The 26,905-nt window shown below is 40.9% G+C and overlaps 1 protein-coding gene across 1 annotated transcript in view; it reads right to left on the bottom strand.

The window, feature by feature from the left end:
* The window catches only part of GRM1 (glutamate metabotropic receptor 1), a 630,972-nt gene that overhangs the window by 67,430 nt on the left and 536,637 nt on the right, over nt 1-26,905 (bottom strand). The window contains exon 6 of the mRNA XM_033935628.1: nt 3,983-4,109. Within this exon, the coding sequence (XP_033791519.1) occupies nt 3,983-4,109 (127 nt within the window). The remainder of the gene's footprint in view (nt 1-3,982; nt 4,110-26,905) is intronic.

A 26,905-nucleotide genomic window follows, 5' to 3' on the forward strand; every position in this document is an offset into this window, starting at 1 on the left:
GCCCATGGTGTAAGTCCTAGATTCTCTTAATGGTGCCAGTAGGCGTCCAAGCTCAGTAAAAAACACAGTTTAAATAATGTTTTTAACTGAGTTTCAAGGGCCAAACCAGCGCCTAAAAAAATCAGTGCTGGAATTGTGCCGCCATAGGCCCTTTAGATTGCTTAATGCCAATGCAGGCGTGGCCAACACCGAAAGTGGCAGCAGGCAGCCTAAAGTGCTTTCGGAGGCGCAATTCACATCAAGGGTAGGCACCGGAAATGTAGGCCTGGAAAACCCTGGCCTACATGTCTAGCCTTTACCTTTGCCAGAGGCACGATTCTATAACTGGCACCATTGCATGACTGGCACACGATCGGCGACCACTTTAAGGTGTCCGCCAATAAGAGTTCCAGTTAATCTGACCCTAAGAGTCTATAAGCTGGAGACTGCATGGATGTGGTGGGGAAGTGAAACTCCTGTAACCTTTTTGTTTCACCTGTGGGAAAGGTTGCAATAAAAATCTGGAGTGGTCTTAGACTATTTCATCTGTTTTAATTCTGCAAATCTTAGTCCTCCCTGTAAAGTTTGCCCTGGATGTTTGGGGAATGAGGAGGTAAATGTCCCCCTGCCCCAGAATCTTCATTGTGAGTCGCAACTACCATCCCGTGTGTACCCTAGGCAGCAGCCTTAGGCATCACAGTGTGCATCTGTGGAATTCATGGCTGGTGTAAGTGTACATTTAAGTGGCTATGTTAGTACCCTATAAAGGAAAATAGGAGCCTATTTATAAAAATTGCACTCAATTATAGTATTGCCCTCTTAGAGCTAGATTCAATAAATGGAGCTGAAAATTAGGTGCAGGTTAAATTGGCACTCAATGCCATTCTGTATAAAGCATTCCAAGTTGAAAACTCTTTATAGAATTGCATAGAGTGCTGATTTCTGTACTCAATTTTAGGACTTATGCCAGTTGAAATCTGGCATAGATCCTGTGCCCCTCTTTGGGTTGTACGCTATAGAATTTGGACACCCAGCATTATAAAATTGAGCATAAGCAGATGCACTCATAGCTTTTAAGTGGTACCAATTAATGGCAATAACTGATTGTTAGCATCCAATTATTTCTCTGGATTGTATGCAAATTTGGGCACCTTATATAGAATGTAGGGAATAGTGGACAGGAAATTCTTACAGGCTGCCCTTTTCACCATCCAGATAGTGCTGGGGTCGAGCAAGAGCACACTGAGGGCATTCTGCCTAATTCTATGGATAACCAGCAATACTCAGTCATCATCCATTTAGCCAAACGGTTTAAGTTATAACAATAAAAAAGTTGTCCTGACTTAAACTGATAAGCTATATTGATGCCACCTGATTATCTCTGCTAGCCATAGAGCTAGTGGCAATAAGTGGTCTTAAATATATATTCAGCACTATCACTTCTGTGGAAAGTGGTGCTGAAAAGAGGTATAGCTACAGGCGGGCCTGGGTTGGCCCTGCCCGCCCAATCTCAGCTCAGGCCCGCCTAGTTTCTCTCATGGCATGAGCTTGTGGTAGCACCAGGGCCAGGCTGCAATACCAGTCCCATTCACAGTGGTGCCACGCCTCCATACAGCCCAGTATTCCACCTCCGAAGAAGGACAAGTTGCCACCCGCCACAGCCTCAGCTCTGGAGGTGGGGGGGGGCGGGCAGGTAGGGCTCAATAACGCATTTGTGTGTTTGCATTCCTGAAGCCCACTCCTGAAGCCCACTTTGGGCTCAGGTCCACCCAAAATTGTCTGGCTAGCTACTGGTGCTTAATATACATAAGCCAGACAATAATTAGCTGGTGGCAGTCAGAGTTTTTTAAGTGCTGATCGCTACTGGCTAAATTAGAACCAGATATTTAATGCTAGGCCTTGTGTGGGCACCAGTACTTATGCTGTTTGCTGGTACTTATGCTCCCAACCCATCTGGCTCTGGATTCAAAATGGCAGTGCTGACCCATAGTGATAGTCTCACAGGAATACCACTAGGGGGTTAGCCTTTCATATAAAGGGAACCGGAAGGGTGACTTCTAATGGTAGTACTGTGAGACTGCTGCTTGGCATCAGTGCCACCATTTTAGAAACCAAGTCAGATGAGGTAGGAGTGGAGAAGGACTGCTCCGCCTGACCCACTAGACAAAAGTAAGGCTTAGGAATGGTGGAGAGGTCTGGGGTGTAGGGGAAGAGTTGGAATGTGGATAAGTAGGACAGGGATGATTCAAATTGTCATCGGTGGGGGAAAGGGAGAATGGTTACAAGAGGTATTGGATAGGGAGGAGGGATCACTATTAGGGGATGGTTATAAGAGGGATCAGTTAGGTAGGGATTTTTGGCTTTGAGGAAGTGATTACAAGGGGAAGCAGGTGGGGAGGGGATAAGCATTACAAGGAATGTTTGCATGGTGGGTCGTGCAGGGGGGGAGAGCTTGGATTGGTGACCCAGAAATTATGCAGGTGCCTGCCAATATTCACTGTCAGCACCTTCATAGCTAGGCAGTGAAAGGCATTACTAGACAGTCTTTTGTATGGTCCTATCTAAGATTACCAGACATCCGGATTTACCCGGACATGTCCTCTTTTTAGAGGACTGTCCGGGAGTCTGGATGTCTTTCTAACCTGTAAGGAGTTTGTCCGCGTTTTCGGCTCAGGGCTGTGTCTGGGAGGGCCTCCAAGCATAAGAACATAAGAATTGCCGCTGCTCCTGCTCACCTGCATCCCAACTCTCTCTTGCCTGCCTGCTTAGAGGCCCTTCCTAACACAGCTGCAAACTTAAGAGGAGGCTTGTGGGGGGGGGAGGGGCTGGGGTGGGATGGTGTGTTGCTGAGGGTGGGACCACATGTCCAGGTTTTTACTTCATGAATCTGGTAACCCTAGTCCTATCTGACTTCTTAGCACAGTTCCCTCTAAGTTGAGCAGGAGTCCTCCAACTGCATGTCTGCCAGCAGGGGGTGGTGCTTCAATATTGTGTTTTCAATGGTAGAGACAGGCAGATTCCTGGAATCCTGTAAAGCAGTGTCCTGCAAACTTTTCCGGCCGGCGGCACACTAAATGCAATGCCCTGGCCGGAAGGCACCCAGAAGTCGACACGATGATGTCACGCACATGCGTGATGTCATCGTGTAAACATCCGCACACGCACAGAGGCCCATCTTGCTGCTACCCTGCCATCACAGATATCCGGGAGGTGCAGGGAGAAGAGCAGAGACGCCAGCTAGTAGGAGAGTCGATCACGTCGGCTGACTTCCTACAGAACGTGCCTTTCGCCGCGAGAAGCACGTCCTGTAGGTAGGCAGCCGGTGTGGACAATTCTCCTCCTCGTCAGTGTGTTGCGGCACACCGTATGCGATACACTGCTGTAGAGCTTGTCTGGCCCTCAATATTGAAAATGTGATAGTGAAGCAGCACACTGCACAGTCGGCGGAAGACTGGCTCAGCTTAGAAGCAGGGATCTCAAAGTCCCTCCTTGAAGGTCGCAATCCAGTCGGGTTTTCAGGATTTCCCCAATGAATATGCATTGAAAGCAGTGCATGCACATAGATCTCATGCATATTCATTGGGGAAATCCTGAAAACCCGACTGGATTGCGGCCCTCAAGGAGGGACTTTGAGACCCCTGGCTATTGCTTCTTAGCTATGTGGGCTGTAAAATCTAGACCCATATAATTTTATGACACCATTTAAAAATTATAAAAGGGAACATAATTAACTCATTTTTTCACAAATAAGTAAAACAGACAGTTAAACAACTCAGTGACACATTTATTTCAGTCCTCTCTCTACTGTACACACTTATGTTTTTGTCCAAATGTGCTATTTTACTAATACATACTTGAGAACTTGAGAAACTCTGCATGTATCTAAAATAAATGCCCATAACTTCCAGAAGAGTGCACAGCTTCACCAGCAGCTCCATTAGTTGTACTCACTTTTGAAATCGGAAGCCATATTGTTTTATGCTCCAGGTGACATTCTCCCTACCTGTCAGCTCAGCATTAGGCCACCAGCCCAGGTCACAGGCCTTGCAGGTAAACTCGTCTTGCATGAATTCATTCTCTTTGCAAGGTGTACAGATCCAGCAGCAGCTCACTTCCCCTTTTCGTATCACCTGCAAGGCCAAAAAGTGTGCATAGTTATGAAAGATCAAATTCAGCAACTGATCTAGCACCTATTAGGGAATCAGCTCAGTTGACCTTTTAAAAAAAAACAAAAACCAACTTTATTGAAATTTTCTCATTTTTAATTTTCTTACAGAGGAGAAAGGAGGAAATAGAGGACTCTGTTATAGATTTACTTCATTTTGTTACAATATAATGCCGTTATATAATACTGAGCTAGATTGGTTAATCCGTTGGTTCAGGCAGTGAATCATATTAATACCCTCAACATTTATTTATGTAAAAACACAATAGCACTACAGCATGGTAATATATATGTAAACTTCATCAGTTTTGGGATTATGAAAAACCTGCGATTGCCTCAGATGTTTTCAAGAACCATGATATAATCCTGGCTTACAATGGCTATAGCTATTCCTGCATCTTACCCATTATTAATTCTGCCATGTTCAACCCAAATATTCCTTTCCCCATACTAATCATTATTCATGGCAGACAGGCCCAAATTCTGTAACCAGCGCCTAAAGTTAGGCACCTATTTCGGAGGTGCCCAACTAGTTAGGCGCCTATCTAAATTAAATAACAAGCTCAATTAAGCTTTTTAATCAGCACTGATTGAAACATAGGTGCCTAGCAAGAAAGTGCGATTCTGTAACAAGGCGCCTCTAAAAATTTAGGCGGCCTTCCAATAAATAGGTGCTATGCATGTTAGGCGTGGGCGTGGCTACGTGTTAGGTGCCTTCTTACAGAATCACTACTCTTAAGCGTGCTTAAGCGCTCGCATGGGCGCCTAACTTTTAGTTGTGCCTAGAGCTGGCCTATTTACTGGGTGCCTCCAAAATAGGTGCCGCTCAGTGTGATTCACTAAACAGCACCCAGTTGTGCTTGAATTGCGCTGAACGGTGCCTATATCGACGCCTAACTTTTGGCCGCTTCTTATAGAATTTGCCCCACAGTGTTCATCAGTTCATTATGAAGTCCCTCCTAAACTAAACTAAACTAAACCTTAAGTTTGTATACCGCATCATCTCCATAAAGACAGCTCGGCACGGTTTACAGGTAATTCAATAAATGAGGGAAGGACATAATAAGAAAGAGGTTATGAAGAGGATAGCTAGCTCTACATTTTAAACAGATAGCATTATGTTTTGGAGAAAAGCCAGGTTTTCAGATGCTTTTGGAATAATTGGAATGAGCCTAGGTTCCGCAGCGGGGCAGGGAGGTTATTCTAAAGCTCAGTGAATTTGAAGAAAAGGGATTTCCCTAATTTACCTGCATCCATGACGCCTTTCAACAAGGGGAAAGATAGTTTGAGTATGTGGGCGGATCTGGTAGTGTCAGGTCTTGAAGAATTCCAGGATAGTGGGATTAGAGGAGGAAGAATGCCATATAGGATCTTGAATATTAGGCAGGTGCATTTAAAGTGAATCCTAGAAATCACCGGAAGCCAGTGAAGTTTTGATAGAAGCGGGGAAACATGATCGATTTCCAAATTCCTCGAGCCAAAATCAATTAATATATTAATTCACTCTTTGGTCATTGCCAAACTCGACTATTGCAACTCTCTATTAATTAACATTACACAAAAGGAAAAAAGACATCTTCAAATAATTCAAAACACAGCTGCTAAACTTATACACAACGGTAAAAAATATGATCATGTCACCCCCCCTACTGATTAACTCCCATTGGCTCCCAATTAGTTACCGCATTACTTTCAAAATATTACTTCTTGTATTTAAAACTTTAATCTTTAAAGAACCACAATTTATCAATAGAATGCTCATCCCCCACAATACTTCCCGGTCTCTTCGATCGACGGTCCAAAAACTTCTAATGGTCCCATCATTGAAAATCATAGGCACTAGAAGACATGATATGTTCTCAGTAATGGCCCCCCAATTGGGGAACGCTCTTCCCCAGTATATTAGAGAAGAAAAAGACCTTAGCCAATTCAAAAAACTTCTAAAAAGTTACCTCTTTAAAGACACGTTCAATCTTTAACTTTCTTTCTTCTAGATGAAGATATTACGGTTCAGTTTTATTTACCCATCCCATTGTTTTTGCCTTGTTTTTTGTCTATTTTCTTAAGCTATGAAGATGTAACTTTACCCCTCTATCCTTCACGTTTCGAGTATGTCTCAAAACTGTTAGTTATAAGTTATTTTTCTTACTTATATAAACTTGTTTTATGAAGTTGTAAATCGCTTAGTAACTTGAATAAGCGATTCATCAAATACAAATAAAAACTTGAAACTTGAATTTGCTTTTTACGAGGATCAACCTAGCCACAGTGTTCTGGATCCGCTGAAGTCTTTGAAGATTTTTCTTGGTTAGACTTAGATAGATGGAATTACAATAGTCCAGTCTTTATTGAATCTGATTTTGTGCACTCCTTCAACCCCTTTGACTTCCCATTCCATCTCTTCTACCTAATCCTCTTTTTTCAGTGTTTCATTTTCTCTTGGTATTGCCATACTTCTGCGTTCAATTTTATCTATTCTATTCTTCATATTGATTTTCATTTGCAACATATTTTCAAAGAATGTATACATGTTAAGAACCAAGGACACTCATTCATTTTGGCTTTTTGGAAATTGATATGGGGCCAAATAAACTGTTTACTATACTATATTATTTGGAATGTCAATGAGGAAAAAAAGTGAAATTTCTTCAAATAATAATAAGTAGCCATTCAACAAATTACATTTAATTGGAAAAATTGGAGCAGACTTAATTACAGTTTCTGGTGGAACTCTCTGTGTCATATATTTAAAATGGAAAGAACTTTAGCCACACAAAAAGGAAATTTTAATAAATTTCAGGACATTTGGGGTCCATTGATGGAATTTTGTGATGAATAGATATAATTTTTCCCATATTGGTACAATTGTAAAGTGAAGGGGGGGGGGAGGGATTTCAGATCTGTTATTAAATGTTTAGGTAAACAGAAAAGATTACATAATATGTTATATATGTAATCACATTTGAAATAGTGGAGATGGGGGGTGGGTTTAAATATTATAACTTAAGTTGTATATGAAAGTTAATCAAGTGATATTGTATAAGTTTAAATGATATTGTCTGATACACTTGTTGTAAGATGTAAAATGAATAAAGAATTTATTAAAAAAAAAAAAAAAAAAAGAACTAAGGACACATGAACATCAGCTATCTGAAAATGAAAACTCTCCTCCCTCATAGATTCACCCTTTTTGCCCTGTGTGTGTGTCACAAATTGTAAGCTCTTTCGAGCAGGGACTGTCTCTTGCATGTTTAATGTACAGTGCGGTGAACATCTGGCAGCGCTATAGAAACTTTACAATGCACATGCATCTACTTGTAGCCATATTTTCAACAGGCAACAAATGGGAATGAAACTAATTTAAATTGAGTTTTGTATTCAATTAAAGTAATTATGGGACAGCTTTTTTTTTGGTCAGATATTGAGAGACGTGAAGGAAATGCAGTCACTCTCTAAATGTCCTGAAAAGTCAGCACAAATATGCTTTCAGGAGTGCAACAAAGTTATCAATATGCAGTATAAATGGAGCTCAATATACTGTCTATATTATTTATTTTAATATTTATAGACCACTTATAGTCTAAGTGGTTTACATTCAGGTACTCAAGGGTTTCTCCCTATCTGTCCCAGTGGGCTCACAATCTGACTAACATACCTGGGGCAATGGAATGTTAGTGACTAGCCCAAGGTCACAAGGAGCCGTGCTGTGCTTGAACCTGCAACCTAACCACTAGGCCGCTGAGTCTGCAGCCCTAACCACTAGGCCGCTCGTCCCCACAAAATCCTACTGTTTTTCTGGGCTTCCAGCTCAAAATGAAGTCGGTCTTTGCTGGTCTATGGCATCATGAATCTTCATTTGCACCTCCCTCAGATGACCTGATTTCATAAATGCCTTCTCACATTTATTCCGGCTTGTTCTTGAGAAAGCCTTTGGGCGAAACATGTTGAACTGATAGGTCCTACCCGATGTTTAAAGACTTAGCAGATAAAACTACAATTGAAGCTAAGTAAACAGTTTTTAACTTTGGAAGTGATTTTCACATATGAATTATGTTCATGAATTACACAGAGCACTTTAAAAAATATAATTTAAGTCTGATAAAAAAAAATAAGCCTAAGCCTAAGCCTAAGAATAATTTGGCTAGTGGTTGGCATGATCTGAAGACTTTAAACTAAGGGCTCCTTTTACAAAGCTGCGCTAGCATTTTTAACGCACGCATCAGATTAGTGCATGCTAGCCGGAAATCTACCGGCTGCTCCAAAGGAGGCGGTAGCGGCTAGTGCATGCGGCAATTTAGCGTGCGCTATTCCGCGTGTTAAGGCCCTAGCGTGGCTTTGCAAAAGGAGCCCTAAATAAAAATGTATGTATAAGATCAGTTTTAAAGAATATTTAATGATGTTGGATTATCTGAATTATTGACAGCGTTTCGAGTAATACCGGGCTATATATTTACACCAATAAAATGGTGACATGTTATTATAAAATTGCCACCGATCGCGTGTCAGTCACTCAAAGGCACTGCTTATAGAAGCGCGGCTTCATGAAAGGTAGGCGCTGGAAATGTTTTTACATGCTGTTTTCTGGTTAAGTTAGGCACCAGTAGGGTAGCTAAAGGCGTCTAACTTAAGGCACCTTTTATAGAATATGGGCTTCAGTTTATTTGATGACAGTGTGGAACACTGTCAAAGGCTTTGCTCAAATCTAAATACACCACATCTAGCGCTCTTCCTCTATCCAATTTTCTGGTCACCCAGTCAAAGAAATTGATCAGATTTGTCTGACAAGACCTGCCTCTAGTGAATCCATGTTGCTGTGGGTCCTGTAATCCTGTTCTTCTCGTGAAGCTGGGTTATATGCAAAAGCCTAAGAGAACATGGGTAGGTATCATGCCCTCATGATTGACAAATGACTCTATTTTCCAATGTCCACAAGAAAAGAGATAACCATGCAATTCCCACAGAACATTAAAAGTGGCAGAAAACCAGTGTGAATGACCAAAACATTAAAAAACTGATGATCCAGGAATTTCTAAGATAAACACTTTTATTTTAAATCACCTTATGATAAGTGGCATGGACTCAACACGGGTTATGTTTTGGTACAATAGCATTGTACATCATAGGCCCCCTCTTTTACAAATGCATAGCGCGGGTTTTAGCGCTGCTAGCGTAACTGCTCCGATGCTCATAGGAATTCTATGAGCGTCAGAGCAGTTACCGCCGCTGCCAGCTCTAAAACCCACAGCTATGCGTTCGTAAAAGAGGGGGAGGGTGTTTTATAATATAAGTTTTTATCCTGGAGTTCCTGGAACATCAATTTTTTATGTTTCGTTTGTTCCCACTGTTTTTCTGCCACCTCTGTTTCCCAATGTACCAAAAGGTACAAAATAAACAAGTCCGCAGACATACTGTACAAACCAATGTCTCTGATAAACATTTATCTTAAAACCAGACCTGTGCATAACTGTGGAGGACCAGAATTGCCTACCCATGATTTGTTTCATCACTTATGTTTTTCTTTTTCTTTACAAAAGCCGGAAAGCTAATAGTTCGATCCTTTTATGCTTTAAGCCCCCATGACTAGTCTAAACTAAGAACAACAAAAATAAACCGTTCCTATACCGTGTTCATTTCAGTTATTGTTTATAAAAAAATCATGCTAACAGTGAATTTCTGGCAAATTACATGGTCCAATTAGTAATCATGCCCTGCTTTGCTTTCAGGGATTAATTGCTTTGCAATATGATCACAGATTTAACTAGTATGCCACCTGGGTAAGTCAGGTGCTAATTTAGTAACTGGGAATTGGTATTAATATTTTGTAAATAAAATGGAAATGCCTTTTCTGTTTACCTCCCTCTAGCCTAAGCTCCATGCACATTTGATATTGCAGATAGGCAATATTTCTTCAAGCACCTCCTTGTTACTCTGCAAGGAAGCAATGTTTCTTATCTAAAAAATCTTCCTACCTACGTTTTTAAAAAGTTTACATTTTAATGCCTCACTAAGGGCTCCTTTATAAAGCCGCTCTAGGGCCTTAACGCACGGAATAGCTACTACCGCCTCCTTTTGAGCAGGCGGAGTGCCCTAAGAGTGCAATTCTATAAGTGGGTGAACCCTTTAGGTACCCTGATGCCCCATGGTGAGAATCTATTCTATAAGCACCTGGGAGAGGAGTTATTTGAGCAGTATTGCTTTAGCGAATTGCACACCCGCGATTCCATTCTGTGGGATTGCTGTTGCTGGACTTGTGGAGGAACTATGCCGATTTCACCTGGCAGGAGAAAGTCACCCTATTGATGTCACAGGAGACCTCATGGCTTTCTATAAGAGATCTGTGACTCTATGGTGCATGGCCACAGGTGCATGACCGTAGGGTGTGGCCAGAGGGGAATGCCTTGCCCCTTGGAGCACCAAGGAGGGATGAGGAAAGGAGACTTTTTGATGTTTATCTTCTTTAAAATACTTTTCAATTCCTCTTTGTTTCTCTACTGAAAATGGGGAAGTGTACAGCAAATGAGGAAGTGTACAGCAAAAACTAAAGTTTCTACTCCAACGACAGCTGGTACTATGGATCAGCACGTAACTTCTACTAGTCTGTTGAACTTTGTGATAGAAACCAGGGTTCTTCATCATTGGAAGCTACATTAAATCACCCGGAGCGTATTCTTAGTCCTCCACCAGGACTTTGCGATAAGGGGTCCTGGTTGTAGGTCCCTCATTGTAGATAGGAGCCTGGAAGGGATCACAAAATGACTCCAAAGTGATGTTTACTAAGATGCTACAAGTTGCATTATTGTTAGATTCCCAACCAGTGGTACCTGTAACTCAGGGGTCTCAAAGTCCCTCCTTGAGGGCTGCAATCCAGTCAGGTTTTCAGGATTTCCCCAATGAATATGCATAAGATCTATGTGCATGCACTGCTTTCAATGCATATCCATTGGGGAAATCCTGAAAACCTGACTGGATTGCGGCCCTCAAGGAGGGACTTTGAGATCCCTGCTGTAACTGATAATAAGCAAGATTTATGGAATATCAATCAACAGATGGAGGGGAAGTTAAGGACTGTTGTCTCTCAGAATCAGATTTTCTCAAGTAGTTGATAAACTTGTTAATGTGGACTCAAATATTTCACTATTGGATAAATGTTTTAATGCGGTAGAGACACAGATTTCGGCTCTTCAAGCAGTCTCAGCTTCAGCAATTAAAGATTCTTACTTATTCCATTTAAAATGTAAATACTTAAGAATGCTGACAGAGCTAGAAACTTATGTTTTGTGAATTTTCTAATTATATATTTGCTTTCACTTGAAATGCTTTTGAGGAAGTACCTCAAAGAGATTCTAGGTATGGAGAATGCTGCCACATTGCCTTTTTTGAAGAGTTACTACCTTGCATATGCCTTTAAAAATAAAAGCTCCCAGATGAACAAGGAGTCATTTGGTGTCATCAGATGTTGAAGTAACTGCTTTCCTAAAAGATACTCAGGATGTGTCTTGGTAACTTGTCTTAATGAGGGAGATAAATCCTTGATAATGAGATTATATTTTAAAAAGACAGATGAGGTTTTCTGTGGGGCTAAGTTAATGATATTTCCTGATGTAGCATGGACAATTCAATTAAGACAGAAGTTGGTTTTTTTAAACTCTGAAGTCTAGAGTTTTGGCCCTAAGTGCTACTTTTTTCTTAAATGTCTGTGTAAATGTTTGCTTGAATATCAGAATAAAGATTATGCATTTTGGGATCCACTACAATTAGAACAGTTCCTGAAAGGTAATGAGGATAAACAGTCTTTATAGGAATAGTTAGCTATTGTGCTGTGTTTATTACAGTAATAGGATAAATATAACAACTTCTCTCTTAATGAGGGCTTGATGATGTGCTTGAATTCCTATTACTTTGTCCTCTATAATAAAACCCTAAGCGCGCATGCACACTTAGGGTTTTATGATCCCTGCCACCGAGCTGTGTGCCTCCGTGCTGAATTCGATTTCCAGCGCATGGGGGCGGCTAGCAACGGAGGTGGCAGTTTGACTCCTCTGCAGCCACTGCCAGGACGCCTCTTCAAGCAAGGCAAGACTGGACAATGGCCACCCTGTCGGCAGCATATCGGGATTGAGATCTGTGCAGAAGCAGAAGGCCACGTCGTCTGAAAACGAGGAGCGGCGACATCAACACGAAGCCGCTATTCTCTGTGCACTCCTGATCAAGTTTGACTGCCAGGAGGAGCTGGATCTGTCCAGCCAAGAGGAAGCGGTTGCAGAGGCTCGACAGCCAGGTGCTCTACAGTGATCCTCCGGCTTTCCCGTGAGAATTCCAAAAGACTGACTGTATTGGTAGACTGAACAGACCTTGGTTTTAGGTAAAGGGGTGTGTGCTGGGAAAGGGAGGCACTGATCAATCTTGCTTTTTTGGAAGGAAGAAGAGGTGATTCCCGTATGTACCTTGACTAACAACCCTTAGACACTTGGCTTGGCTGAGGTAAGCCAATCTTTCCTTTTGATAGTGAACACCAGTGAATTTACTCTGAGGTCTGGCTGGGCCAGACCATGTTGCCTGACTGAAAAAAAATGTTGGCTGTGTTTGGGGCGTGGCAGTCACAAGCCATGGTCCATGTTTTGGGTCCTGTTAGCTACAGGCTTCTAGGAACTTTTTGAGCAAGAGACTGTTCCATGTATGCCTGGCCCTGTGAAGAAACAGCGTGCAGGATTTTTCTTTCTTTTGAGTTAATAAAAAGCTTTTGTGCTTATGTCTGGTTGTTTGTGTACTGACCCAGACCTAACCCTTGCTTGAGCTGTTGTATGTGGTATCAGAAGTGGGATTTCTGCTCAAACCTGCCAGAAGAAGCGGACACTACGAACTTCAGGATCTGGACCTGACTTTAATATCATTATACTTGGAGGCTAAGGAGATTAGCTCCACCTTGAGAGAGGCAGATGAAACTGTATAGTCAGGATTTTTTTGTTTTTACTCAGAGTGCTCTAATGTTGCCATTAAAATCACTAAAATTATCTGTAGTACCTGAAGATTGGAAGGTAGCTGTTATGCTGATTTTAAAAAGGATTCTAGGGGTGACCTGGGAAATTACAGACCAGTGAGCCTGACTTCAGTGCCCAGAAAAATAGTTGAAACTATTATAAAAAATAAAAGTACAGAACAAGTAGAAAAACATGGTTTAATGGGACAGAGCCAGTAAGGGTTTCAACCAAGGGAACACTTGCTCAGCAATTTGCTGCATTTCTTTGAAGGTGTGGATAAATGGAGAACCAGTTGATATAATGTATCTAGATTTTCAGAATTATTTCAACAAAGTTTCCTCATGAGAGGCCTCCTGAGAAGATTAAAGACTCATGGGATAGGACGAAGGCAATGTTTTGTTGTGGATTAGAAATTGGTTATTGGACAGAAAACAGAAGGTAGGATTAAATGGCCATTTTTCTCTGTGTAAGAGGGTAAATAGTAGAGTGCTGCAGGATCTATTCTGGGACCGGTGCCATTTAACATATTTATAAATGATCTGGAAAATGTAATGACTAGTGATGCGATTTGAATTGAGATGACACTGTTCAAAGTTGTTAAAAATATATGCGGACTGAGAAAAATTTCAGGCTGACCTTAGGAAATTGGAAGACTGGGCATCCATGCGGCAGATGAAATTTAAATGGGACAAATGCAAAGTGATGCACATTGGGAAGAATAATTCCAAATTATAGTTTATTAGATGCTAGGGTTCACATAAAGGGTCAATGTCCAAGGAAAAGATCTAGGTGTCATCATAGATAATACGCTAAAATCTTCTACCTAATATGCAGCAACGGCCAAAAAAACAAACAAGATGCTAGGAATTATTAGAAAAGATATGGTAAATAAGACTAAGAATACTGTATTATAATGCCTCTGTATCACTACATAGTGTGACCTCACCTTAAGTATTGCACACAGTTTTTGTTGCTTTATCTAAAAAAATAATAATAGTGGAATTAGAAAAGGTTCAAAGAAGAGCGACCAAGATGATAATGAAGATGGAACTCCTCTTGTATGAGGAAAGACTAAAGAGGTTAGGGCTCTTCAGCTTGGAAAAGAGGTGACTGAGGGGAGACATGATTGAATTCTACAAAATCCTGAGTGGTACAGAATGGGTACAAGTGAAATTCATTTTTTACTCCATCAAAAATTACAAAAACTAGAGGACACTCAAAGTTATAGGGAAAGACTTTTAAAACCAATAGGAGGAAATATGTTTTCATTCAAAGAGGATATGGCAACAGCGGTTGACATATATAGGCTAAAAAAAAAGTTTGGATAAGTTCCTGGAAGAAAATTCCATAGTCTGCTATTGAGACAGACATAGGGGAAGAACATAAGAACATAAGAAGTTGCCTCCACTGGGTCAGACCAGAGGTCCATCACACCCAGCGGTCCGCTCCCGCGGCGGCCCATCAGGTCTATGACCTGTGAAGCCAATGTTTGCCCCGGTTTTGGTAACATGGAATGTTGCTACTATTTGGGTTTCTGCCAGGCACTTGTGACCTGGATTAGCCACTGTGGAAACAGGGTGCTGGGGTAGATGGACCACTGGTCTGACCCAATATGCCTATATTATGTTCTATCAGACTGCAGCAATATCTTCTCTTGAATTTTCCTTGCTATATCCTGCAAAGACCTTATTGCAAAGTTGTAAATTGTGTGTGTGGGTACACTTTTGGTTGTAAAGTACTTGCTAAAAGAAAGAAATTTTGTCATGAGCCTATGATAGCACCCAAAAAGAAATTAACTCTGGAGATAAAGTCAATCTCCATGAATACAAATGTAAAATTACAGAACCACTGCATTTATTTCTTATAGAATGTCTTATAGAAATTTCTTATAGTCTAAGAGATATTTTGTTATTCCAAATCATGCTCTGTATAGATTCCTCCCTATGAAATGGTCTTTCCTATGCACTGCCTGAGTTACAATACGCCCAGCACAAAAAAAGTCCTTTGTGCCTGCAACATTTTCCGATGTACAGCCTAAACAACCCTTCCACGAGGCTTTACAATTTTAAATTAGAGTGCAATTGGAAAAACCTGATTGAGTATTGTATGGTACATTAATTGCTTGTTCAAATTTCTCAGCTAAACAATTAATAGACCTTGGTTTCACAGTTGGTGCTCAAGTTTGTGTTATAACATACAATCAAACAGAAAGCCATAACACCAATTGAGTCTCTGCAGGAGTGAGAGTAGCAAGGAATTGACATTACTTGGAGCAGTATAAGTGAAGTGCTGTAGGGATTGTTTATTAAAGAAAAAGAACCATGACAAACAAACAAAGCCTAAATAATTTAATACATCAATGTAAGAGCTAGATAAAACAAGGTAGTCAAAATAATCAATATGCTTGGATTTTGTACCTTATTACTTTTGATTTAAACACAGTGCAAGGAAAAAAAAAAAAAAAAAAGCAACAGTGATAAGTTTTTTGTTAAACATTTTTGTTACTGCCACTGAATTGGTTCTGGACAGAAAGACAGAGGGACAAACTGAATCAATACATAGGCCTCATTACCGTAAAGATGTGCTGAGAGTCGAGTCGGTTCAACGGATGGCCACCAGGATGGTCTCAGGGCTCAATGATTTCTAGTACAAAGAGAGGCTGAACAAATTGTGGCTCTACTCTCTCGAAAAACGTAGGGAGAGGGGAGACATGATTGAGATGTTTGAATATATCACCGCAAGAGTATAGGATAACAAGTCCAAGTGTTACTCTTAAGGGAGAAAAGACCTCAGTGTCTTTTCTCCCTTAAGAGTAACACTTGGACTTGTTATCCTATACTCTTGAGGTTGTGCTATGTGGATATAGATTTATTTAACAGCCTCCCTTGGTTCTATTTATTTTTTGTAAATATATCACCGGACATATCGAAGTGGAAGATGATATTTTCTGTCTTAAAGGACCCACGACCACAAGAGGGCATCCGCTCAAAATCATGGCGACACCAGGAAGTATTTCTTCACCGAAAGAGTGGTTGATCATTGGAACAAGCTTCCGATACAGGTAATCGAGGCCAACAGCGTGCCAGATTTTAAGAGTAAATGGGATGCTCATGTGGGATCCCTAAGAGGGTAGAGTTAAGGAGTTGGGTCGTTAGGAGTGGGATCTCTAGGAAAGTAAACCTAGGGGGGGGTGGGTCAGTTGGGTGGGCAGACTTGATGGGCTATGGCCCTTTTCTGCCGTCATTTTCTATGTTTCTATGGGTTCTGCAAGCACTCTAAATTTAGGGAAAGATCCACTATAAAGATCTACTGCATTATCATGCACTAACACATATTAATACACCTAGGCCCGAATTCTCTAAACTGTGCCATTGCTTAGGAAAAAAAAGCAGATTTTATGCTGCTTATCCTAGGAATTTCTCCAATCCATCTTAATAATGGCTTATGGACTTCTCTTTTAGGAAATGATCCAAACCTTTTTAAAACCCTGCTAAGCTAACTGCCTTTACCACACATTCTCCAGCAACGAGTTCCAGAGTTTAATTACATGTGAGTGAAGAAATATTTTCTTAAGCTTGTTTAATAGATCTACTACTTAGTAGTTTCATCGCATGCCCCCTAGTCCTAGTATTTTTGGATAGCATAAACAAGCGATTCACATCATCCACTCCACTCAGTATTTTAGAGACCTCTATCAAATCTCCCCTGAGCTATCTCTTCTCCAGGCTGAAGAACCCATCCCTTGTATCATTTCAATCGCCCTTTTCTGTACCTTTTCTAATTCTGTTATATGTTTTTTGAGATGTGGCAACCAGAATTGCACACAACATTTGAGGTGCGGCTGCACCATAGAGCGACACAAAGCCATTATGATATTCTCATCTTTGTTTTCCTTTCCTGATATTGCCTAACAATCTATTTGCCTTCTTAGCTGCCATTGCACACTGAGCTGAGGGTTTCAAAATCTCTTCAACGATGACACCTAGATCCTTTTCCTGGGCAGTGACTCCTAAAGTGGAACCTTGCATCATATAACTACTGTTCGAGTTCCTCTTTCCCACACGCATCACTTTCCATTTACTCACATTTAGAGAATGACACGGTGACAAAATTCATCACAGTTCCCATCCCCGCGGATAACCGCGGTAAACAATCTTCATGTCATTCTTTAAGGAGAGAGGGAAGAATCAAGAGTATGAATGGCCACAACAACTAACCCTCAAGCTTTGCTTTGAAGAATGCTGGTATAGAAGGACTGAGGCTGAAATAGACACTAAAAAATGACATGGGATTATTTCCCGCGGTTATCCGCGGGGACGGGAACGGTGATGAATTTTGTCACCGTGTCATTCTCTACTCAGGGCTCCTTTTACTAAGCTGTGTTAGGGCTTTAATGCGCGGAATAGCGCGTGCTACAATGCTGCACACGCTAGAAGCTAATGCCAGCATTGAGCTGGCATTAGTTCTAGCCTCATAGCGCGGGGTTAGCACGCGCTAATCTGCTGCATGCGCTAAAAACATTAGCGCACCATAATAAAAGGAGCCCTAAATATCATCTGCCATTATAATTACCAGTTTCCCAGTCTCGCAAGGTCCTCTTGCATTTTTTCACTATCCTCTTGCAAATTAACAACTTTGTGTCATCAGCAAATTTAGGGTTCCTTTTACAAAGTCGTGGTAGAGGCTTCTACCATGGGCCAGTGAGGTAAATGTTCCAATGTTCATAGGAATTCTATGAGCTTTGGAGCATTTACCTCGTTAGCTTTGTTAAAACCAGTGTTAATTATCTTACTAGTAATTCCTATCTCTAGATCATTAATAAATATGTTAAAAAGCAGCAGTCCCAGCACAGAACCCTTGGAACCCCACTATTTACCCTTCTCCATTGAGAATATTGACCATTTAACCCTACTCTCTGTTTTCTATCTTTCAACCAGTTCTTAATCCATAATTGGACATTACCTGACTTTCTAATGAAAGATTAGGTTTTTTACTTCTGCTAATATTCCTTCTTGTAAATCTCCTCTGGAGGCTGAACTTGATGGTTCTTGCATGTCTGGTAGCTTCTGCTGCAGGGCTACTAAAACTTGATCCCTCCCCTTTGGACTACCTGCCCGGGAGTTTCCTGTCTTGCTCAGTTAGTAGAGGGCACGGGAACTCCCGGTACCAGTCAATTCTGCTCAAGAAATTATTACACTAAAAACTATGGCCAAAAAAAGCCAACTGTAATCAAACACATAATGTAAACATTATAAAATTGCAAAACATAGGAAATTTATGGAACATAGACAGCCTGAAGATCAAAAGGGGCAACCCCCGGGAACCCCACCAACCCTTAAACCTTACAAAGGGGAATATGCATGTAATTCTTAGTGAGGCTGGTCAAAGACAGAAATGCAGCTTACCAGTTACTGAAGACGCAACCTGTGAATTGGACAAAACAGATGGGTGTGAGTTCAGCCTCCAGAGGAGATTTACAAGAAGGAGGATTAGAGGAGGTAAGAAACCTAATCTTTCATTCTTGTACAATCCCTCTGGAGACTGAACTCAAGGGACATATCAAAGCAGTCACAAATCTCAGAGGGTGGGGCGATGAGCCTGCCGCGAGAACAGAAGCGTTAAAGGCCGTATCACCCTTAGCTGCCACATCAAGCCAGTAAACCCTGGAAAAGGTATGAAGGGAAGCCTATGTAGCTGCCCGACAAATCTCCTCAGGCGAGACTGCATGAGATTCAGCCTATGATGAAGCCATTTGACACGCAGCTCCTGATTGGTAAGGCCCAACTTTAGTGCAGGAAGAGGCAGTCGGAACATACAAGTGATTTCCTTCACTCGTCAGTGCTCCAGCTGCTCTCTCCTGCTGCCCATGAAAAACCTTATTCGCAGTTTTTCAAGATTCGCAGGGAGTTCCTGGAATGGAACCCTGTGAATTTGGGGGGAGTACTGTATTTATATACTGCCTATTAATTTTCTAAGCGATTTACAATCAGGTATGCAGTCATTTGTCCCTATCTGTCCTGGTGGGCTCACAATCTAATGTACCTGGGGCAATGGAGGACTAAGTGACTTGCCCAGAATCACAAGGAGCAGCGTGGGACTTGAACCCATGACCTCAGGGTACTGAGGCTGTAGCTCTAACCACTAGGCCACTGTTGACTGGCTGAATATGCCTGGGATCTGCATAAGTATTGATGGTTAGGAGAACCCACAAACAGTTCATGCATCCCCCAATCAGAGACGTCAAATGAAAAAACTGTACGATGGCCTTCCAGCCACACAAGTAGCAAAACTAGACTACCAACTCTCCAATTTACTGATAACGACCCCAGACTACAAATCTAGGATTTAAAGAAAAATTGGACGCATATCTTCTTGCAGGACAAAATTGAGGGATACGAGTGATCAAGGTATTCGCCAGGGTACACCTGGCCGAGCCTCCGCGTGGGCGGATCACCGGACTGGATGGACCCCAGGTCTGATCCGGTGCAGGCTTTTCTTATGCTCTTATGTTCAGAAAAGAAATAAAAACCATGCTATTCAAGAAATCCTTGAAGACAAACTAACACCTCAAGACTCTTCCCAATTTCTCTGAAGCATCTCTCTCCTCTCTTCAATTCCTCTGGAAATGGCCAGATAACTTCTTTTGTAATCCGCCTTGAACCACAAGGTATTGGAGGAATAGAAATCACTAATGTAATATTCAGTGCTGGTGCCGCCCATAGCCTGGCTTTGAGTATCTGGGCCTAATTTAGTCAGCCCGCAGCTGAATATTGACCTGTAAGTTTATATAAATGTTCAGATTGATTTCACACTGGATACATATTGATATGAAAGATATTAAATGCAGAGTTTTCTAATTTGTTTTTACTACTGGGTCTATCAGTTTGAACTTGGTATGCAGTACAAACAGTATTTATGCAGAATTGTATTCCATTGCTATGGGATTGTAGACACCTTTAATATAGTTTTCATAATGGTCTTATCTCTGATGTGCTGTGAATCAAGCACTGATTTTCATGTTTGAGTTTACAGTATTGATTTTTTTTTTTTTTTTTTTTTTTAGCATTGTGGCATTGCTGACAGTTTATTATGCAGCACAGATTTGTGTGGCAATATATTAACTTTTTTTTTTTTTTTTTAACTTTACTATGGGATTTTAGAGAACACTTTGGGCCAGATTCTGTAAACAGTGCCCTAACTGCAGAAGCCTAGTGATACCTAACTAAAATCCACATGCAACCCAAATTGTTTCATTTAGCTTAAATGGCATGGTAATTGACCACATGAAAAAACTTCAGTCCCTTCTGCTGCAGTTATTACTCTCACAATATTTACTATGTTTGCTTGTTATATGTTCAGAGACTTGGAGACCAACAGGGAACTCAGCCAAATGGCCCATCTAGTCTGCCCATCCGCAGTAACCATTATCTCTTTCTCTCTCCGAGAGATCCCACGTGTCTATCTCAGGCCCTTTTGAATTCAGACACAGTCTTCATCTCCACCACCTCTTCTGGGAGCCTGTTTCATGCATCTACCACCCTTTCTGTAAAAAAGTATTTCCTTAGATTACTCCGGAGCGTATCACCTCTTAACGTCATCCTAAGACCTCTCATTGCAGAGTTTCCTTTCAAATTAAAGAGACTCGACTCATGCATATTTACATTACGTAGGTATTTAAATGTCTCTATCATATCTCCCCTCTCCCGCCTTTCTTTCAAAGTATGTAGATTGAGATCTTTAAGTCTGTCCCCATACACCTTATGATGAAGACCACATACCATTTTAGTAACCTTCTTCTGGACCAACTCCATCCTTTTTATATCTTTTTGAAGGTGCGGCCTCCAGAATTGTACACAATATTCTAAATGAGGTCTCACCAAAGTCTTATACAGGGGCATCAATACCTCCTGTTTCCTACTAGCCATATCTCTCCCAATGCAATCTAGCATCCTTCTAGCTTTCGCCATCACCTTTTCAACCTGTTTGGCCACCTTAAGATCATCACATACCATCACACCCAAGTCCCGCTCTTCTGTCGTGCACATAAGCTCTTCATTCCCTAATCTATACCATTCCCTCGGGGTTTTGCAGCCCAAATGCATGACCTTGCATAATTCTATAAGCAGCGCCTAGTAGTTGATTGACAACTGAACGGACAATGTACTTGTGACCCAGAATGGCCGCTGTTGGAAACAGGATACTGGGATGGAAGGACTTTTGGTCTGTCCCAGTATGGCAGTTCTTCTGTTCTTAATAGAACTCTTTATATTGCCACCTAAAAGATACCCTTACGCCACCCAACAATCAGCACTAGTGCCCATTTGGGAGAAGATATGACTGCTTTTTATGTGGTCTCAATTTACCAGTTAGCTGCTCAGGCACTTGTACTGAAAAAATACAGTGAATAATTGAAAAATCAAATTTATTTGAATGGATCAATGACGATTTATTGCAAACACAAATAATGATGATAAGACCGATTTGATGCACATCCGAAGATCCTGCCATATATTTAGTCATTTATATGGATGAAAATTTAATTAATTGTTCAAAAGAAGAGCCAAAAGATTGTACATTGTGAATGTTATATGTATGCTGATTATAATGACAACATATAGTTGACTGGTGTTTTGTTACTGTTTCGTAACAAACCTAGATCTAAATGGTGAGGTGCGTGATCCTCATAAATCACCCTTGATAAGTTCATATCAATTAGATGTTCTTGCTATATTACTGCTTTGCATGTAACAGTGTAATACCTTCAGGCAGGTCTAATAAATTGCAAGAGTTTACTGTCTATTTAAGTTTGGATAAATTGAGGAATGCCACTATAGATAGGATTTGGACTAGGTGGGAAATAGAACCTGAACATTTGGGGGAAAAAGTGAAATCCTCACTTCCCCCTGTGGACGAAATGGGTATTGATTCTTTACTGGAAACCTGACAAGACAGAGAGCCTGGCATATGGCTGAATTGAGTTAATTAAAGAGGGATTGTAGATAACTGGAAAGAAGATGGTTAAAGTCAAAAGGTGAGAAAATGAAAATCAAATGAAGGATCAAAGTACAATACTATAAATATCAAATAGTACTGGCAAAGAAGAAATATTTTTCTTTTCACATTAAGGGTTCCTTTTACTAAGCTGCGTTAGTGTTTTTAGTGCACGCAGCATTTTAGCGTGCACTAAACCTGCACTATGTGGCTAGAACGCCAGCTCAATGCTGGCGTTAGCGTCTAGCGCACGCGCGATAATGCCCTAATGCGGCTTAGTGAAAGGAGCCCTAAGTGCAAGTACACAGTCCTCCACAGATTTGTTCTGATTAGTTAAATCCCTATTATAGAATAAAATAAATAAATATGACAGATATTCAAGTGAAGTATTTAAATTTCATTTGTTAATTTATTGATACACTTGTTGTAAGAGGTAAAAATGAATAAAGATTTATAAAAAAAAAAAAAAAAAAAGAGAGATTAGAAGTTGAGGGTACCCAGTGGATCGTTTCTGGGATATTTTTGCAATTATCTTAGTTGTGATTTGCATAAGGACATTGCTTGTTGGACTCTTGGTATGCAACTTTGTTGAAAGTCTTTCCTGACTCCCTTGTAGAATGGTTTTTCTTAGTTAAATGACTTTAGTATGGGCTTTTTACAAGGCAAATGGGGAAGATTGTTTTATTAACAATAAAAAAATACAAGGACTGTGAAATCAAATTACTCCCAAACCATCAAAGTTTCACTGAAACATGAAAGGATTGCATCATATTAAACAACAGCAGCTGTGCTCATGGTTTGGAAGATCATTTTAATACCACTGTTAAAAAAAATTCTGCCCTAGAGAATCAGGAAAGTTGTGATTATTGTCCAGTAGCAAAATTTACCTACTGTGACAAAAATTATACAGGCAATAGTTGCTGATCAACTACAAGAATATATGGATCTCCATAGCTTCAAGACCCAATGCAGTCTGGGTTTAGATGGCAATTCAGTTCAGAAATGGTTCTGGCTGCTTTATTGACTAAAATGAGATTGATCTTAAATAAGGGACCCACATTTTTCTTATACAGTTGGATTTATCAGCTGTGTTTGATTTAGTTCATCATGATTGCTCAATAAGCTAGGGTACTTTGGAGTTTCAGGAAATGTATGGACCTAGTTTTATGGTTTCTTAAAACAGAGATCTGTACAAGTTAATTGGCAAGGAGAATGCTCCAAGGAATGGAATATAGTGCAGGGCATACCACAGGGACCTCCTCTTTTTCCCATCTTATTTAATGTTTATCTTAGTGGTCTGCTTCAGTCTTTAGAAATTCAATATTTCTCGTACGCTGAAGAAGTCGTCCTTTTGCTCCCTATATATTCAGATGTATCTTCAAATTATTCTATAATAAATTATGTTTTTGATACCATTTATACTTGGATTTTCATGAATAATCCTAAAATTAATCCTGACAAAATAAACTTTTATAGGTTGTGAATTCCTGACAGACAATGCCTTAAATGAACCTGGGAGTTGAAGTCTCTGAAATCAGACATTACAATGTTGGGAGTTCTTTTTTCCAGGACCAGTATATTAGTTGTTTTGCTCAAAAATGTTGTTTTTTTTAAATTAAAACTACTGAGGAGACTTACTTGATATCTTGAGGAGAGTCAGTTTCAGTGGATTTTCAATCTCTAGTTCTTACCACATTATATTACTGTAATGTGATATTTATGGGTCTTCCTCAAAAGTAAATTCATAGATTACAAGCAGTACAAAACACTTCAGCTAAATTAGTTTTAGGTGGTATGAGATATGACCATGTGGCACCTTTCTTGATTTGGTTTCACTGAATGCCATTAAGAGCCAGAACTGAATTTAAAAATTTTAATATTTGTATTTAAGATTCTTTATGGCTTTAGTCTTACTTATATGAAAGATGGAGACATCAGTACACCTAAGGACACCAGGGAAGGACAGCACGGTAAGAATGACAACACATAATAGCTAAATAACCAAACAAGTATATAAAAACAAGAACACAGTACACGCAGAGGGAACATACATACATACAAAACAACAGCAGAAAAGGGAAGTAGCAAGCAGCAGGCACAGAAGAGAACACACACACACACAAGCAAAAAGGTACCAGCGCAATAATAAAGAGTACTCCAAAAAGGCGGACAGCAATGGAAGCAGAGGGAATCCAAAGAAGATGAGCTTTCCAGTGTACTGCACGGACTGCAATATGTACGATTACCTCTCCTCGGGGAGGCAGTCGTACGTATGCGGTCGGTGTCAGGAACTGAAAAGCTTGAAGAAAGAAGTTAGTCTACTGAAATACAGGATTTAGGAACTGGAGGGACTTTACATCACAGAAGACCCAATCAGGACAGCTGAAGACCCTATGAGAGAGAGGCACATCGAGGAACAAGTCAGGGAGCTCGAGAAGTTCATTGAGGAGGCCTACAGGAGGATGGAAGAACACGAACAGCATAGGGAAGATGAAGATACACCCACATGGAATGGAGAACAAGAGCAATCTGACTCCAAGGAAGAAGAAGCCCATAGAGGTATCCCGCAGGAAGGGGAGGCAAGGAACTAGACTTCTAGCAAACAACGTCAGGAGAGGAATAGAGCAGGCATTAAACTAAGAAGAAGGGGAAAGCTGACAGTCGACCAAGTGTCGATGATTCAGAAAAAGGTATCCCAAGAAGATACTGAGAGGGAAAAATGCTGGGAAGACACAACGGGCAAAAAACAAGATTTGACAAATCAAGAGGATGATAAGAAGAACATAGCACAGGAAATGAAAATGAAGACAAAAAACACCAGGACTTAAATTGCATGTATACTAATGCAAGGAGCCTAAGGAACAAAATGGGAGAATTAGAAGTCATGGCCAAAAAAGAGAACCTAGACATCATTGGGGTCTCTGAAACATGGTGGAATGAAGAAAACAAATGGGACATAGTACTGCCGGGGTACAAACTCTATCACGAAGACAGGTCAGGTCAGAAAGGAGGGGGAATAGCCCTATACATAAAGGATACCATACACTCGACCAGGGTGGACACAGTGGCAACGACCGACAAATTGGAATCACTATGGGTTAAAATACCAGGAAGGAATGGGCCCGAGATAAAGATGGGCCTGTACTATCATCCACCTGGGCAATACCGAAGCAAATGATGAAGAAATGAAAGCCGAGATGAGGTGAGAATGCAAACGTGGTAACACGATTGTCATGGGAGACTTCAACTATCCCGGGATAGACTGGAGTCTTGGAAACTCAAAATGTGTTAGGGAGACCGGATTTCTGGGACTGCTTCATGGAGCAGCTTGTCAGAGAACTGACAAGAGGGAATGCCACTCTGGACCTAATCCTCAATGGGCTAAGACGACCTGCAAAGGACCTGCAAAGGTAGTGGGACCGTTGGGAAACAGCGATCACAATATGATCAAGTTCAAAGTTGAACTAGGAATATCGAAGGGGAAGAGAACCACAGCAATGACTTTTAACTTCAAGAAAGGAAACTACGAAGCGATGAGAGTAATGGTAAGAAAGAAACTTAGGAACAGCTCAAAGAAATCGCAGACTGTAGAGCAAGCCTGGTCATTATTCAAGGACATGGTGAGCGAAGCGCAAAATCTGTATGTCCCCAGATTTAGAAAAGGATGCAAAAAGAACCGAACTAAAGACCCGGCGTGGATAACTAAAGAAGTGAAGAAAACGATAGGAGACAAGAAACATTCATTCCAGAAATGGAAAAACAACAAAACCGGGGAGAACTGGAAAGAGCACAGGAAGCATCAAAAAGAATGTCACCGTGTGGTTAGAAGAGCAAAAAGAGAATATGAAGAGAGGCTAGCCAGGGAAGCACGAAATTTCAAACTGTTCTTCAAATATGTTAAAGGGAAGCAGCCGGCAAGGGAGGAGGTGGGACTGCTGGATGAAGGAGATAGGAAAGGAGTGGTGAAGGAGGAAAAAGAAGTGGTGGATAGACTAAACATGTTCTTTTCGTCAGTATTTACAAAAGAGGACATATCCAAAGTGCGGGAACCTGAAAAAATCTTCACAGGAGATCAAGCAGAAAAATTAACATCAATGGTGGAAAGCCTCGAAGACGTACATAAGCAGATAGATAGATTATAAAGTGACAAATCTCAGGGCCTGGACAGAATCCACCCTAGGATTTTGAAGGAACTAAAGGAGGAAATAGCGGAACTACTACAGCAGGTTTGTAACCTATCCCTGAAAACAGGCGTGATTCCGGAGGATTGGAAGATAGCTAATGTTAAAAAAGGATCGAGTGGTGACCCGGAGAACTACAGACTGGTAATTCTGACTTCGGTTCCGGGGAAGATGGCGGAAGCGCTGATAAAAGACAGCATCGATGAGCATCTAGAAAGAAATAAACTGATGAAAACAAGCTAACATGGCTTCTGCAGGGGAAGATCGTGCCTAACGAACTTATTGCACTTCTTCGAAGGAATTAACAAACAAATGGATGAAGGGACCCCATAGACATCGTATATTTAGATTTCTAAAAAGCCTTTGACAAGGTACCCCATGAACGCTTACTACGAAAACTGAAGAACCATGGGGTGGAAGAAGACGTACATAGATGGATCAAAAATTGGTTGGCGGGTAGGAAGCAAAGGGTAGAAGTGAAGGGCCACTACTCGGACTGGAGGAGGGTCACAAGCGGTGTTCTGCAGGGGTCGGTACTCGGGCCGCTGCTGTTCAATGTATTTATAAATGATCTAGAAACAAGTATGAAGTGCAAAGTAATAAAATTTGCA

Source organism: Geotrypetes seraphini, chromosome 3, assembly GCF_902459505.1.
Source record: "Geotrypetes seraphini chromosome 3, aGeoSer1.1, whole genome shotgun sequence".
NCBI classification, from domain to species: Eukaryota; Metazoa; Chordata; class Amphibia; order Gymnophiona; family Dermophiidae; genus Geotrypetes; species Geotrypetes seraphini.